The 16,565-nt window shown below is 56.3% G+C and overlaps 1 protein-coding gene across 1 annotated transcript in view; it reads right to left on the reverse strand.

The window, feature by feature from the left end:
- The window catches only part of LOC147119525 (uncharacterized), a 110,337-nt gene that overhangs the window by 59,567 nt on the left and 34,205 nt on the right, over positions 1-16,565 (reverse strand). The window contains exons 3-4 of the mRNA XM_085984115.1: positions 14,072-14,218; positions 4,798-4,969 (exon numbers count right to left, since the gene is read on the reverse strand). Coding sequence (XP_085840241.1) covers positions 4,798-4,969; positions 14,072-14,218 — 319 coding nt within the window. The remainder of the gene's footprint in view (positions 1-4,797; positions 4,970-14,071; positions 14,219-16,565) is intronic.

Here is a 16,565-nt window from a genome sequence, read left to right on the forward strand (position 1 = left end):
AGGGCCTCCAGTCCGACTACTCCCGGCAGAGACTGCTCGAAAGCAAGGAGCTCGACCAAAAGACGGCCGTAGCCCTCGCGCTCTCACCAGATGCGGCCCACCGAAACCTCAAAGGATACGCACGTAACGGGGCCGCGCCATGGTCATCGCGACCTTGGGACATGGGACCGCCGCCCCCGGTACCAACTACTGCAGCGATGTCCCGAAAGCAACCGGGACCGCCGCCCCCGGTACCAACTACTGCAACGATGTCCCGTAACCAGGCCCAAAAATGCTATTTCTGTGGCCAGTTAAAACACCCCAGAGCGCGTTGCCCGGCGAAGACCGCTACCTGCTCTGGCTGCGGGAAGAAAGGCCATTACGCCAACGCCTGCAGAGGGAAACCCGCGAACGCCAGCAGCGCCGCGTGTGAACCGTGGGGGCAGCCATCTTCTCCGCCATTTTGTGCACCTCCGGCCGCGTGGGGATTGGAATCATGGCCGCCGCCATTTTGCCCGCCGCACTCAACCGCCAATTTGTCTCCGGACTCGACCACCGTCTCGTCGGACGACCATATCAGCTCACTCAGCCATACACTGGCCTCCGTTACGCTGGATCAAGCCCTCCCTCATCATCTGTCCAGGTCCATGATGGACATTACGGTAAACGGCCGCGCCACTACTTGCCTGTTTGACAGCGGGAGCATGGAGAGTTTTATTCACCCCGATACGGTGCGTAGCCACTCCCTCACGGTCCTGCCAATGCGCCATCGGATTTCTATGGCGTCCAAGTCCCATTCAACGGACGTCGGCGGCTACTGTGTGGTGACCCTTTCGGTTAGGGGCACTGAATATAAAAATTTTAAACTTCTTGTCCTGCCCCGTCTTTGCGCTGCCGTTCTGCTAGGGTTGGATTTTCAGTGCCACCTCAAAAGTGTCACATTGGCATACGGTGGACCCCTTCCCCCACTCACAGTCTGCAACCAACAGCTTTTAAATCGCCCGCCGCGCACCACTTGCAGCCTTTCCACACTCAAAGTCCCCCCCCCCCTTGTTCGCTAACCTCACCCGCGACTGTAAACCCATCGCTACCAAGAGCAGGCGGTACAGCGCCGGGGACAGAGCTTTTATTAGCTCTGAGGTGGAGCGACTCCTGAAGGAGGGCATTATCGAAGGGAGCACCAGCCCATGGCGAGCCCAGGTTGTAGTCATTAAGACCGCCGATAAACGCCGCCTGGTCATCGACTACAGCCAAACCATAAACCGGTACACCCAGCTGGACGCATACCCCCTTCCCCGCATATCTGATATGGTCAATCAGATTGCGCAATACAGGGTATTCTCCACCATTGACCTTAAGTCAGCATACCACCAACTCCCTATCCGCCATGAGGACCGCCAGTATACTGCCTTCGAGGCAAACGGCCGCCTCTACCACTTCCTTAGGGTCCCCTTCGGCGTCACCAACGGGGTTTCGGTCTTCCAAAGGGAGATGGACCGGATGGTTGACCAGAACGCGCTGCAGGCCACCTTTCCCTATCTGGATAACGTCACCATCTGCGGCCACGACCAGCAGGACCATGACGTTAATCTAGCGAAATTCCTCCGTACGGCCCAGCGGCTGAATCTAACATACAATAAAGAGAAATGTATGTTTCACACCACGCGCCTTGCCATCCTCGGCTGCGTAGTGGAGAACGGAGTCATCGGGCCCGACCCCGACAGAATGCGCCCCCTTATGGAGCTCCCCCTCCCCCGCTGCCTAAAAGCACTGAAGAGATGCCTGGGGTTTTTCTCTTACTATGCTCAGTGGGTGCCCAACTATGCGGACAAAGCCAGACCCCTCATCAAGTCCACCTCCTTCCCCCTGACATCAGAGGCGGGTGCTGCCTTCACTCTTATCAAGAGTGATATTGCGAAGGCCACAATGCACACAGTGGATGAGTCCATCCCTTTCCAAGTGGAGAGCGATGCATCCGACTTCGCCCTAGCTGCAACCCTTAACCAGGCGGGGAGACCCGTGGCCTTTTTCTCAAGGACCCTCCAGGGCCCCGAGATTCGACACTCCTCTGTCGAAAAGGAGGCTCAGGCTATTGTGGAAGCGGTGCGACACTGGAGGCATTACCTGGCCGGAAAACGATTTACCCTTCTCACTGACCAGCGTTCAGTTGCTTTTATGTTCAGTAATAAGCAGAGGGGCAAAATCAAGAACGACAAGATCTTGAGGTGGAGAATTGAGCTTTCCACCTACAATTACGATATCTTGTACCGGCCCGGGAAACTCAATGAGCCCCCAGATGCTCTATCACGAGGTACATGCGCCAACGCGCAAGTTGATAGACTGCGGACCCTCCACAATGACCTCTGCCACCCCGGGGTCACCAGATTCTGCCACTTCATTAAGTCCCGCAACCTGCCCTACTCCATCGAGGAGGTCAGAACTATGACCAGGAACTGCCAAATCTGTGCCGAATGCAAACCGCATTTTTATAGGCCAGACAGAGCAAGCCTGATCAAGGCCACTCGCCCCTTCGAGCACTTGAGCATTGACTTTAAGGGGCCCCTCCCTTCCTCTGACCGCAACGTGTACTTCCTCAACATTGTTGATGAGTACTCCCATTTCCCGTTTGCCATCCCTTGCCCAGACATGACCAGTACCACGGTCATCAAATGTCTGAATGACCTCTTCGCCTTGTTCGGGTTCCCCAGCTATGTACATAGCGACCGGGGCTCATCTTTCATGAGCGACGAACTTCGTCAGTACCTGCTCGCGAGAGGTATTGCTACGAGCAGGACCACCAGCTACAACCCCCGGGGGAACGGCCAGGTGGAAAGAGAGAACACGACGGTTTGGAAGGCTGTCCTCTTAGCCTTAAAATCTAAGGGCCTTCCGACCTCTCGCTGGCAGGAGGCCCTCCCTGCGGCGCTCCACTCCATCCGGTCACTGCTTTGTACTGCCACTAATGCCACCCCTCATGAGCAAATGTTCGTTTTCCCCAGGAAGTCCACATCGGGAACCTCGCTACCGACATGGCTGACTTCTCCTGGGCCCATCCTACTGCGGAGGCACGTGAGGACCCATAAAACGGACCCCCTGGTCGAGAGGGTGAACCTCCTACACGCCAACCCCCAGTATGCCTACGTGGCATACCCAGACGGGCGGGAGGACACGGTCTCCATACGAGACCTCGCACCCTCGGGCGCCTCTGAATCACCACCGTTATTATCCACCACTTCTCCCAACCCAACCCCTGTAGACGGCATGCCGGAGCCCCAGGACCCTTCGTCGACCACTCAGACACCAGACTCGACGTTGGATACTGCAGCACCGCCGCCGCTGCTACGACGATCAGGACGGCATACAAGGCCTCCTGATAGACTTACCTACACGAACCTTTAGTACACTTCACCCCGCCGGACTCAATTTTAAACAAGGGGTGAATGTGGTAAACCACTGTTATTGTTTTCATTGTTGTTCACTACTGTTATCGTTATTGCACATTGTTACCTCTTGCTACTCACTGTGTACCAATGCATGCCTCAGCTGGCTCCGCCTACATGACCTGGTATAAAGGTGGCTGCCCGGCAACCCACTTCCTTCTTGGAACCAGTCGTCCACGAGAGGCATGCTCTGTTCTTTAGTTAATAAAAACCTTTTCATTACTTTCCTAATTCATCGCCTTTTATGGAGTAATTGATAAGCGTATCACAGAGTAAAGCTCCCTCTACACTGTCCCATCAAACACTCCCAGGGCAGGTACAGCATATGTTAGATACAGAGTAAAGCTCCCTCTACACTGTCCCATCAAACACTACCAGGGCTGGTACAGCATATGTTAGATACAGAGTAAAGCTCCATCTACACTGTCCCATCAAACACTCCCAGGGAAGGTACAGCATGGGTTAGATACAGAGTAAAGCTCCCTCTGTCTGTCCCATCACACATTCCCAGGCAGACACTGCACGTATTAGATACAGAGTAAAGCTCCCTCTACACTGTCCCATCAAACACTCCCAGGACAGGTACAGCACGGGTTAGATACAGAGTGACGCTCCCTCTACACTGTCGCATCAAACACTCCCAGGGCAGGTACAGCACGGGTTAGATACAGAGTAAAGCTCCCTCTACACTGTCCCATCAAACACTCCCAGGCAGGTACAGCATGGGTTAGATACAGAGTAAAGCTCCCTCTACACTGTCCCATCAAACACTGCCAGGGCTGGTACAGCATATGTTAGATACAGAGTAAAGCTCCATCTACACTGTCCCATCAAACACTCCCAGGGCAGGTACAGCACGGGTTAGATACAGAGTAAAGCTCCCTCTACACTGTCCCATCAAACACTCCCAGGGCAGGGACAGCACGGGTTAGATACAGAGTAAAGCTCCCTCTACACTGTCCCGTCAAACACTCCCAGGGCAGGTACAGCACGGGTTAGATACATATAAGAACATGCAAGGAGCAGGAGCTATGGCCCCTCAAGCCTGCTCCGCCATTCAATAAGATAATGGCTGATCTTCTATCTCAACTCCACTTTCCCGCCCTCTCCCCATATCCCTTGATTTGATTAGTGTCCAATCTATCAATCTCTGTCTTGCATATACTCACCAACTGAACATTCACAGCCCTCTAAAGTAGAGACAGAGTAAAGCTCCCTCTACACTGTTCCATAAAACTATTCCTTATAGCATACACAGGGGCTGCTATTCCCTACACTCCAAGGACAGGTACAGCACGGGTTAGACAGAGCGTAGCGCATTCTGCTTATTCTTGGTAATATTTCCCATTATCACTACTTCCCTTTGGATCTTCCTCACCTGTGATCACACTGCCCTTGACATCAGGGACATCTGCCAGCTCTGGGACTTTCTGCCTCTTTCCCGTGATGTTGGATAAAGATGGAAGTTTGGAACCTCTACTGGTGAGTGGAGCTCTGGGATACGCGGGTGAATGTTGAATCTCTTTGGCTTCTGTATCCACGATGTCCATCTGTGAGGAGCAGGGCCAATGAATTAAACTAGACATCGCGTGCAAGGAAAGAGAGACAGAAACAACTGAGAATCCTGGAGATAGAGTGGAGCATCATGGATATATTTACTACTAGCTGGAGTGCCCGGCGGTGCCGAGGCTTTTTCGAGGGCATGTTGTTGTTGGAAGAGAGAGAGCGACTGGGGGGGGGAAGAGAGAAAGCGACTGGGGGGGAAGAGAGAGAGCGACTGGGGGGGAAGAGAGAGCGACTGGGGGGGAAGAGAGAGAGAGCGACTGGGGGGGAAGAGAGAGAGAGCGACTGGGGGGAAGAGAGAGAGCGACTGGGGGGGAAGAGAGAGAGCGATTGGGGGGGAAGTGAGAGAGCGACTGGGAAGGGGGGAAGGAGGGAGGAAGGAGGAGGGGGGAAGGAGGAGGGGGGAAGGAGGGGGGGAAGGGCGGGAGTGGGAGGGGGGAAGGGGAGGGGGGAAGGGGAGGGGGGAAGGGGAGGAAGGGGAGGGGGAGGGGAGGAAGGGGAGGGGGAGGGGAGGAAGGGGAGGGGGAGAAGGGGAGGGGAAGGGGAGAGGAGGGGGGAGAGGGGAGGGGGAGGGGGGAGGGGAGGGAAGAGGGGGGGAGAGGGGGGAGGGGGGAGGGGGGGAAGAGGAGGAGGGGAAGGGGAGGGGGGAAGGGGAGAAGGGGGAAGGGGAGGAGGGGGAAGGGGAGGAGGGGGAAGGGGAGGGGGGGGAGGAGGGGGAAGGGGAGGGGGGTGAAGGGGGAGGGGGGGGTGAAGGGGAGGGGGGTGAAGGGGAGGGGGGGTGAAGGGGAGGGGGGGAAGGGGAGGGGGGAAGGGGGAGGGGGAGAAGGGGAGGGGGAGAAGGGGAAGGGGAGGGGGGGAGGAAGGTGTGGGAGGAAGGGGGGAGGAAGGGGGGAGGGAGGAGGGGAGGAAGGGGGGGGAGGAAGGGTGGGGGAGGAAGGGGGGAGGGTGGGGGAGGAAGGGGGGGAGTGGGGGAGGAAGGGGGGGAGTGGGGGAGGAAGGGGGGGAGTGGGGGAGGAAGGGAGGGGGGGAGGAAGGGGGGAGGGGGGAGGAAGGGGGGGAGGGGGAGGAAGGGGGGAGGGGGGGAGGAAGGGGGGGAAGGGGGAGGAAGGGGGGGAGGGTGGGGGAGGGGATGGAGGGAAGTGGAGGCGGGGGGAGTGGGAGAGGAGGGAAGGGGAGGGGGAGAGGGGAGGGGTGGAGGAGGGGTGGAGGAGGTGGGGAGAAAGGGCGTGGGCGAGCCAGCAGACCCTCTCCCCACTGCAGGCGATGGCTCTGCTGAGCTCCGTGCCGCCCCACGCACTGACGTGCCGAGCGCAGCGCCCCGGTGAGCCCGAGCCCCGCCCTCCCGAGACCGGGCCTGAGCCCGGTTGCCTTGGTAACCCTCCTCCCCTCTCCGCCTCCCGACCTCCGGGCCTGAGCGGCCGATTGCGGCTGGCGAGCCCGATTGCCGGGGTAACCCTCTCCGCTCCCCCTCCCCTCCCGAGCCCCGCGCCCCCCCCACCCCCCCGCCAACTGAAGCGCGAGGAGGTTGCAGTGAGCCCAGCCAGCCTTTACCAAGATGGCTGGCCGCTGGTTCGGAATCGGGCCCAGCGGGGGGGGGGGTGGGGGGTGAGGGGTGGGAGGAGCTTGCCACAAAACAACTGCCTAGGGTCCAGCATGGCTGGCAACAGACGCCCAGGCTTCGAGGCCTACCTGCAAAAACAGGGAAAGGTAGGAAAATTAATGAGATTAGATAAAAGATTTAGAAAGTAATTAACTTTTTTTTAAAACAATATGGCCTAGAAATTCAGTTGCGATCGCCAGCCGTTAACGCCTTAAGAGGGGTAGATTTCCAGCGCTAGGCACTTAGCGCCCGGGCGCAGCGCGATCTGCGCCTCGCCCCAACTTCAGTTGACATTTAGCGCCGGCGCAAAGTGTTAGCGCCCGCTCAGCTGCGCGCGCAGCTTATGACGTAATTTCATCGTGCAACGCTGTTTGTGCGCCCCAAACCGGAAATTCAGTGGCGGCCGCACAATGTGGGCGTGGCGCTGTTAAGAACTGTGAAGTGGAACGCAACAGAGGCCCTGTGGGCCTCGGGGAGCGCTAATTAAAGGGCACTTACACTGACCTATAAAGCCCAGCCATTTTGCTGCAATGACTTTAGTGCTTTGGATTTCTGGACAGAGACCAAGGAACAGAGCTTACTGATTTGGGACAACATAGGAGAGGTATTTTTGGCTTCTGGCCAGAGCTTTGACATTTGAATCATTGTGATTTCACTGTTTGCAAGTTTATTACGGGGGCTGTATGGGGTCGCAACCCTCAGTTCCAGCATTATGTGCGAAGGGCTCGCAGACGCTGTGTGAGAGGCCCAGCCATGCCTAGACGCAGAGGGGCCATCAGGCGTCGGCAACGTAGGCCTTACCCACTCAGGGAATACCGGCAGCAGGTGTCCTATCTCACCATGACTGCCGCGCAGTGTGTTAAGAGGCTGCGCTTCAGAAGGGAGGTGGTTGCAGAGATCTGCCAGCTGCTTCACAGAGATCTGCGTCCACAGCTGATGTGCAGGACGTCTCTCTCGGTGGAAGTTAAGGTCACGGTGGCTCTGAACTTTTATGCAAGCGGCTCCTTCCAAGCCGCTGCTGGGGACATAGCGAACATCTCCCAGTTCGGCGCGCATCGCTGCATCCGGCAGGTCACCGATGCCCTTTTCGCGAGGAGACACCAATTCATCTCCTTCCCCATGACCCCAGAGAGGCAGGAGCAGCGTGCAGTCAGATTTGGCAGGATCGCGGCCTTCCCCATGGTGCAGGGCGCCATTGACTGCACGCATGTGGCTATGCGGGCACCTATCGACAATGCCGAGGATTACCGCAACCGGAAGGGCTACCATTCCTTAATGTACAGCTGGTGTGTGACCACAGGCAGCGCATCCTAGCTGTCAATGCCCGCTTTCCAGGAAGCAGCCACGATGCATTTATCCTGCGCCAGACTACTGTGGCTGACATGTTCGAGGCACAGCCTCCACCAAGGGGATGGCTTATTGGGGACAAGGGCTACCCTTTGTGTACATGGCTCATGACCCCGCTCCGCGCGCCCAGGACCCCTGCGGAGGAGGCATACAACGAAAGCCATCAAGCCACAAGGAACATCATAGAGCAAACGATTGGCGTCCTCAAGCAACGGTTCCGCTGCCTGGATCGCTTCCGGCGGATCTCTACAGTATTTGCCGGATGGAGTCTCCCAGTTCGTCGTCGTGTGCTGCATGCTGCACAACCTGGCTATCCGCAGGACTCAGGCACTGCCACCTGACGTAGCACCACCACCTCAGGAGGACGAGCAGGAGGACCATGAGAAGGCGGAGGAGGAGAGTACCAGCCCAGGAGGGAGCCACAAGGTCCAAGGGCCGTCCGCCGGCGGCTTATTGAACGACACTTCTAGGCCCCCTGTCAGGGAATGGCCTGTGGCAATGAACGCACCTGAATGCAGCCGCTCCGCAAGCCCTCAGCTGCTTAACGCAACAACCACTTGAAACATGACACCTGGACATGCTGAATAAATTAAAAAGCTTTATTTTACAAACTCAGGGCCCTTCCCACATGAAACAGAAAAACAGACAAGACCCCCAAAAAACAGTCAAAAACATCTCTCACTCCCACAACCTGGGGAGGAATAACAAAACTTGCCCATCCAAAATGCCTTCATCTTCGGCCTTACCAAAATAAGCCCCCCCCCAGAACACAAACACCCCCATATAAAAAAAACCGCTATCACCACACTCTACTGGGTGTGCCGAGAGGGCGAGTCCTTATGCAGGCTTCTCCAGCCCCTGCCCGACCTGCTGCTCCGCCTCAACCTGGGCCCTGTGGGTGTGGCAAGGCTGGGGGAAGGCTCATGAGGGCCACAATGCGTGATGGCAGATGCCCTTGGGGGTCAGCCTAGACGAGGCCCGGCCCGGGAGGGGCCGGCTGCTGACTGCTGCAGCTGTGGCTGACCAGCATCAGTCTCAGCAGCAGCTCGTCGCACCTTGGCTGGGGGAGTGGAAGTGTCGGCTGCACCAATGGGGGCAAGCTGGCTGATGCCAGGCGCGCGCTGTTCGCAACAGACTCTGGCACTCGGCCGGGCTGGCAGTGCAGCAAGCGCAGCAATCTGGTGGAGGCCAGACCGCTGTGCTGCAGCAGGGCGGCGGGTGCCCTGGCGATGGTTCCGCGCCACAGCGAGTGTGGCAGAAGTGAGTGCCCGAACTGCCCTGGTCTGTGCCCGCATCAGATCTGCGAGTGTCTGGACGGCACCACTCATGGACTCACGACTCGCGTCGTGCGCTGCCGCGAGTTGCTGGACACCCCTGTCCTGTGCTGCCGCGAGTTGCAGGACACCCCTGTCCTGTGCTGCCGCGAGTTGTTCGACACCCCTGTCCTGTGCTGCCGCGAGTTGTTCGACACCCCTGGCGTGTGCTGCCGCGAGTTGGTCGACCCCCCTGGCCTGTGATTCCCCGAAAGCGGCCACACTATGAGCCAGGGACTCAATGGCCTGAGGCAACTGTCCCACAACCCCCATGAACTCCTTGTGGTGCCGCTCTGACGCCGCGGACATCTCATCAAGGAGGCGCACCTCCTGGGCGAGGACCGTCTCCGGACTGGAGGGCGGACTCTCCGTCTGGGGAGAAGGCCGCCGAGCTGCCCGACCCTTCCCGCGTGCCTCGACCCCACTGGGCCCAGGAACTGCCCTCCCCTGCAACACTTCCCCCCTCTGGGGAGAAGGCCGCCGTGCTGCCCGACCCTTCCCGCGTGCCTCGACCCCACTGTGCCCAGGAGCTACACCCCCCTGCAACACTTCCCCCTGGCTCTCCTCCAGGCCAGACGTGTCCCCTCCATTGCCATCCCCTGGCGCGGATGAGGGTTCCCCCGATGTGCCGCCTTCCTCCTGGTCCTCGTCGTCCTCCTCCTCCAAGGGCCTGGCACTCTGAGCTTCAGGGACCACCTCCTCCTCACCAGCTGAAAGCAGGAAGGCACAAGAGTAGCTTTAGAGTGAGGACAGGGCGTCAGCGAGGGAGGCATGAGTGGTGGCATTATGCGCATTGGTCGGACAGTGGGAAAGGATGTCGATCTGAAGCGTGAGGGCAACGATAGACGTCCAACTGGTCATGTCCTTACCAGTGGGTCCCAGTACAGGGTCCGCATCTCCAATGGCAACAGGGCCAGTCACCCGGCCACGCATGAGTCGAGCCACGCTCTCCTCCAGCTCACTGAGCGCCTGGTACTGGGGACGGCCTCCCCCGGTGGCAGACTGGCTCCTCAAATTCCGCGCCAGCTTGGCCTGCAACAGAAAGGACGGCCTCTAAGTACAGTGTGATGCCCTGTTGTTGTGTGCACTACCTCCCATGGTGGAATAGCTTGGCCAGTGTGGTGCCCTGTTGTTGTGTGCACTGCCTCCCATGGTCGAATAGCTTGGCCAGTGTGGTGCCCTGTTGTTGTGTGCACTGCCTCCCATGGTCGAATAGCTTGGCCAGTGTGGTGCCCTGTTGTTGTGTGCACTGCCTCCCATGGTCGAATAGCTTGGCCAGTGTGGTGCCCTGTTGTTGTGTGCACTGCCTCCCATGGTCAAATAGCTTGGCCAGTGTGGTGCCCTGTTGTTGTGTGCACTGCCTCCCATGGTCGAATAGCTTGGCCAGTGTGTTAAGTGCAGAAAGTGCTATTGATGATCATGCCAGTGCCATAGCTGCAGGAGGAGGGCTGGCCATTAGGCCTTTGAGGTCCCTTTGCCCATAATGTGAGGTGCACATGCAAGGATGAGGAGGACACTGGAAAGGGTACTCACCTTCACCATCCGAGTGAGGTCGTTGTACTTCTTGCGGCATTGGTCCGCACTCCTGGGGACATCGCTGGTGGATGAGACCCTCTGGGCGATCTTCTTCCAGGCTCTCCTGTACTGCCTCCTGGGAGCCTTCTTGCCACTGTCCGGGCACAAGATCTCTCTTTTCTTTTCCACACCATTAACCAGCACCCTCAAAGCATGCTCTGAGAAGCGCTGCGCTCGTTCACGGGCCTTCTCCATGGCTTCAGGCGCTATTTGGGTCCACCAGCAGTGTTGAGGCCTAGCTGCAGGGCTCCACTATGCAGGGCGTGGCAGCAGTCAAAGTCGACCCTTCCCCCTTTAAGAGCTGGCCGGCGTCAGGGTTTCTGCTGTCAATCAAAACATGTCCGCACCTGCGCTGCGCCCGGCCTCGGCGTTATCAGTCCGCATCGCCGGCTTAGCGCCTGAAGATAGCAGCGCAACGACAGTTTCAGCGCTCGCCCAAACTCTTGGCCAAATCTACTGAATTTCGGCGAAGTGGCCTACACTTTCCGGCGGGCGCTAACTTTAGCGAACGCCCGACTTTACCGCCCCAAAAGTGGCCAGACTGAATTTCTAGGCCTATGTGTTTTAAAAGCAACTTTTTTTTTAAAGACGCAGAAAGCGGGAAAAAGAAATGAAAAGTTTGGAATCAAGATGGCGGCGACTCACCTCGGTTCAGAACGATAAGGCCCGCCCACACATGCACCGATTGGTCGACCGTCAGGTCACCAAAGCGTAGGATTGGTCAATTGTCCCGTCACTCGACTCTAGGAGGGCTCGCCCGCAAGCGCCAGGAACCCGCCCCCGCCACGCAGCGATTGGTCGACCGTCGGGTCGCTCGACCGTACGATTGGTCGACCTCGACGTCACTCGATGCTAATGAGCGGATAATGAGCGGAATGTTGAAAGTTTCTTGGATACCGCGGGCGCAATTTTTGTCTCGCTGAAACGTAAATACGCTTATGACGGTTCTGGAATCGTAAGCTTTCTTTCGATGTAACACATGTGTAGGTACGCTCTATAACTTTCGGGTTTATACAGTACAGACAGACAGAATGACAGACAGATCGACCGCTTTTTATATATATATAAGAAAGATAGACTAGCTGAAGTGCCCGGCGGTGCCGAGGGTCTTTTGAGGGCATGTTGTTGTTGGAAGGGAGAGAGAGCGACTGGGGGGGAAGAGAGAGAGCGACTGGGGGGAAGAGAGAGAGCGACTGGGGGGAAGAGAGAGAGCGACTGGGGGGAAGAGAGAGAGCGACTGGGGGGAAGAGAGAGAGCGACTGGGGGGAAGAGAGAGAGCGACTGGGGGGAAGAGAGAGAGCGACTGGGGAGAAGAGAGAGAGCGACTGGGGGGAAGAGAGAGAGCGACTGGGGGGAAGAGAGAGCGCGACTGGGGGGAAGAGAGAGCGCGACTGGGGGGAAGAGAGAGCGCGACTGGGGGGAAGAGAGAGCGCGACTGGGGGGAAGAGAGAGAGCAACTGGGGGGGAAGGGGAGGGGGGGAGGGGAGGGGGAGGAGGGGGGACGGGGAGGGGGGAGGGGAGGGGAGGAGGGGGGGAGGGGAGGGGAGGAGGGATAGGGAGAGGGGGAGGGGTGAGGAGGGGATGGGGAGGGGTGGAGGGGGAGGGGAGGGGGGGAGGGGAGGGGAGGGAGGGGGGGAGGGGTGAGGAGGGGGAGGGGGGGAGGGGGGGTAGGAGGGGGAGAGGGGGGGAGTCCCCGAGCCCCGCCCTCCCGAGGCCCGATCTCACGAGGCCCGATCTCCCGAGCCCCGATCGCCAATCTCCTGAGGCCTGATCTCCCGAGCCCCCCCCCGATCTCCCGAGTCTCGCCACCCCCCCCCCCCCAATCTCCCAAGCCCCGCCTCCCGCCCGAGCCGGCTTCAAGAGCAGAGAGAGAGACGCCGCCGCGCAACCTACCGTGTGAGGCCCGGCCGGACTCAAGTCGCGCGCGCTGACTCCTGCCCCACCCGCCTTTACTAAGATGGCGGCGGCGGCGACGCTCGGCTCAGGCCCGCCCCCTCCAATCTTCACAAAGATGGCGGCGATCGCTGGCCTTTTGTCGATCGCAACGGGAGGCGCCTAGCTCAGGCGTGGCTGGTCAACAGACGTCCAGGCTTTGAGGCCTGGAAAAACGGTGAAAGGTAGGAAAATTATAGAGGTTAGACAAAAGATTTACAAATTAATTAACTTTTTTTTAAAACAATTTGTCTTTTAAAAGCAACTTTTTTTTTGCTGGAAATGTAGATTTGAAAAGAAACACGCAGAAAGCAGGAAAAAGAAATGAAAAGTTTGGAATCAAGATGGCGGCGACTCACCTCGGTTCAGAACGATAAGGCCCGCCCACACACGTACCGATTGGTCGACTGTCAGGTCACCGAAGCGTAGGATTGGTCAATCGTCCCGTCACTCGACTCCAGGAGGGCTCGCCCGCAAGCACCAGGAACCCGCCCCCGCCATGCAGCGATTGGTCAACCGTCGGGTCGCTCGACCGTACGATTGGTCGACCTCGACGTCACTCGATGCTAATGAGCGGATAATGAGCGGAATGTTGAACGTTTTTTAGATACCACGGGCGCAATTTTTGTCTGGCCGAAACGTAAATACGCTTATGACGGTTCTGGAATCGTAAGCTTTCTTTCGATGCAACACACGTGTAGGTACGCTCTATAACTTTTGAGTTTATTCAATACAGACAGACAGACAGACAGACAGACGGAATGACAGACAGACAGATCGACCGCTTTATATATATAAGATAACAGACATGGGGGCTGTTATTCCCAACAATATACACAGCGACTACTATTCTCTATAATATACACAGGGGCTGTTATTCCCTATAATATTCACAGGGGCTGTTATTCCCTATAATATACACAGCGATTGCTATTCTCTATAATATACACGGGCTGTTATTCCCTATAATATACACAGCGATTGCTATTCTCTATAATATACACAGGGGCTGTTATTCCCTATAATATATACAGGGGCTGTTATTCCGTATAATATACACGGGCTATTATTCTCTATAATATACACAGGGGCTGTTATTCCCTATAATATACACAGGGGCTGTTATTCCCTATAATATACACAGGGGCTGCTATTCTCTATAATATCCACAGGGGTTGCGATTCTCGATAATATACACAGGGGCTGTTATTCCCTGTAATATACACAGGGGATGCTATTCTCTATAATATCCACAGGGGTTGCGATTCTCGATAATACACACATTGGCTGTTATTCTCGGCCGCAGCCCCTGACCCGAGTACCTTTCTGTTGACAGGCATCCCACTGATCCATAGTCTGTCGTAGCTTCGACCGGTGTAGCCTGTGGTCCGGGCCAGCGGCTGCATGGCTCGCTGCTCTCGCTTTTGCTCGGCCTGCATGCGTTCACGTTCCTTCAGGCGTAGTCGACTCTGCACCAAAGCAACGGCACATTACTGGGCACTTGCACTCCCTTCCTGAGGGAACCTACCCCCTCCCTTGCCCCTCCCCACCTGCCCATGCTTGGAAGCCGGTCCCGAAGTATGCCTGCCCCCCTTGCAATACATCACGTAGGATGGGACGAGGGGGTATCTTCCCGTACTGAGCCCAGTCTTCAGGGGTACATTTTGGTTTTGTGTTGTACTGAAAGTGAGCTGTTGCTCAGTGGGTCTCACACACCCGCCTCTGAGTCAGACGGTCATGGGTTCAAATCCCATGGGCCGACACTCCCGGTGCCAGTACTGAGGAAGTGTTGCACTGTCGGAGGTGCCGTCTTACAGATAAGACGTTAAAACCGAGGGCCCTGTCTGCCCTCTCAGGTGGACGTAAAAGATCCCATGGCCACTATTTCGAAGAGCAGGGGTGTCCTGGTCAATATTTATCGCTCAACCAACATCACTAAAAAACAGATGATCTGGTAATTTATCACACTGTTGTTTGTGGGATCTTGCTGTGCGCAAATTGGCTGCCGCTTTTCCAACGTTACAACAGTGACCACACTTCAAAAAAGAACGTAATTGGCTGTAAGTTTGGGATGTCCTGCAGTTGTGAAAGGCGCTGTAGAAATGCAAGTTCTTTCTTTCTTTAGTGTATTGGCTGGGCGGAGCACAGAGAGAAACAACAACAACTTGTCGTTATATAGCGCCTTTAATGTAGTAAAACGTCCCAGGGCGCTGCACAGGAGTATTTTAAGACAAAATATTTGACACCGAGCCACATAAGGAGAAATTAGGGCAGGTGACCAAAAGCTTGGCCAAAGAGGTAGGTTTTAAGGAGCGTCTTAAAGGAGGAAAGAGAGGTAGCGAGGCGGAGAGGTTTAGGCGGGGAATTCCAGAGTTAGGGCCTAGGCAACAGAAGGCACGGCCGGCAAAGGTTGAGCGATTATAATCGGGGGGGGGGGGGGGGCGGCGTTGTGTGGCTGAAGGAGATTACAGAGATAGGGAGGGACGAGCCCATGGAGGGATTTGAAAACAAGGATGAGAATTTTGAAATTGCTTAACCGGGAGTCAATGTAGGTCAGCGAGCACAGGGGTGATGGGCGAACGGGACTTGGTGCGAGTTCGGACATGGGCAGCCGAGTTTTGGATGACCTCAGGTTTACATAGGGTGGAATGTGGGAGGCCGGCCAGGAGTGCGTTGGAATAGTCAAGTCTAGAGATAACAAAGGCATGGATAAGGGTTTCAGCAGCAGATGAGCTGAGGCAAGGGCAGAGACGGGCGATGTTATGGAGGTGGAAATAGGCGGTCTTTGTTATGCTGAGGATATGTGGTTGGAAGCTCATTTCAGGGTCAAATATGACATCAAGGTTGCGAACATCTACAGCCTGAGTTCGAAGAGGCAGGGAAGACTCAGGGAGGTGAAGGGTTCCAGAGTGTTCCGGTTCCTGGCAAAGGATGAGTAGGAGACGCTGCGACAAAGTGAGGACCGCAGGGAGGCGTCGGCCGAGAGGGTTAGGAGGGATCGGGTTGGCAACCCTCCAGGATTGCCCTGGAGTCTCCAGGACTCATCCCTGGCACACTGCTGCGAGCAACCCAGGAGAAAAATCATAGGGGCATTAAAGTAATGGTGCTTTTAAAAAAAACATTCTCCGAACACTTCTGTTTACGAGTTATAAAAATATTGGACATGGGAAAAGGCTGTTTGGCTCGGTTGTCAAGAATCATCCAGTCAGGTAATGAAGTGTCTATTAGCCTTTATTACAAAAAGATTGGACTATAAGAGTAAAGAAGTCTTGCTGCAATTATATAGGGCCCTGGTGAGACCACACCTGGAGTACTGTGTACCGTTTTGGTCTCCTAAGGAAGGATATACTTGCCATAGAGGGAGCGCCAGACTGATTCCTGGGAAGGGGGGATTGTCCTACGAGGAAAGATTGGGTAGAACGGGCCTATATTCCCTAGACTTTTGAAGAATGAGAGGATATCTCATTGAAACTGGTGAGTCGAGAACCAGGAATCACAGTCTCAGAATAAGGGCTCGGCCATTTATGACTGAGATGAGGAGAAATGTCTTCACTCAAGGGGTTGTGAATCTTTGGAATTCTCTACCACAGAGGGCTGTGGAGGCTCAGGCATTGAGTATATTCAAGACAGAGATCGATTGATTTTTTGGGCACTAAGAGAATCAAGGGATATGGGGATAGTGCGGGAAGGTGCAGGTGATGTAAAAGATCAGCCATGATCTCATTGAATGGTGCAGCAGGCTCAAAGGGCTGAATGGCCTACTCCTGCTCCTATTTTTCATGTTGTTATGTTCTTATGTTCAGTTTCGACTGGTGT

The sequence above is a fragment of the Somniosus microcephalus genome, chromosome 4, assembly GCF_052327205.1.
Source record: "Somniosus microcephalus isolate GS21.2 chromosome 4, FLI_Smic_1.0, whole genome shotgun sequence".
Taxonomy (NCBI): Eukaryota; Metazoa; Chordata; class Chondrichthyes; order Squaliformes; family Somniosidae; genus Somniosus; species Somniosus microcephalus.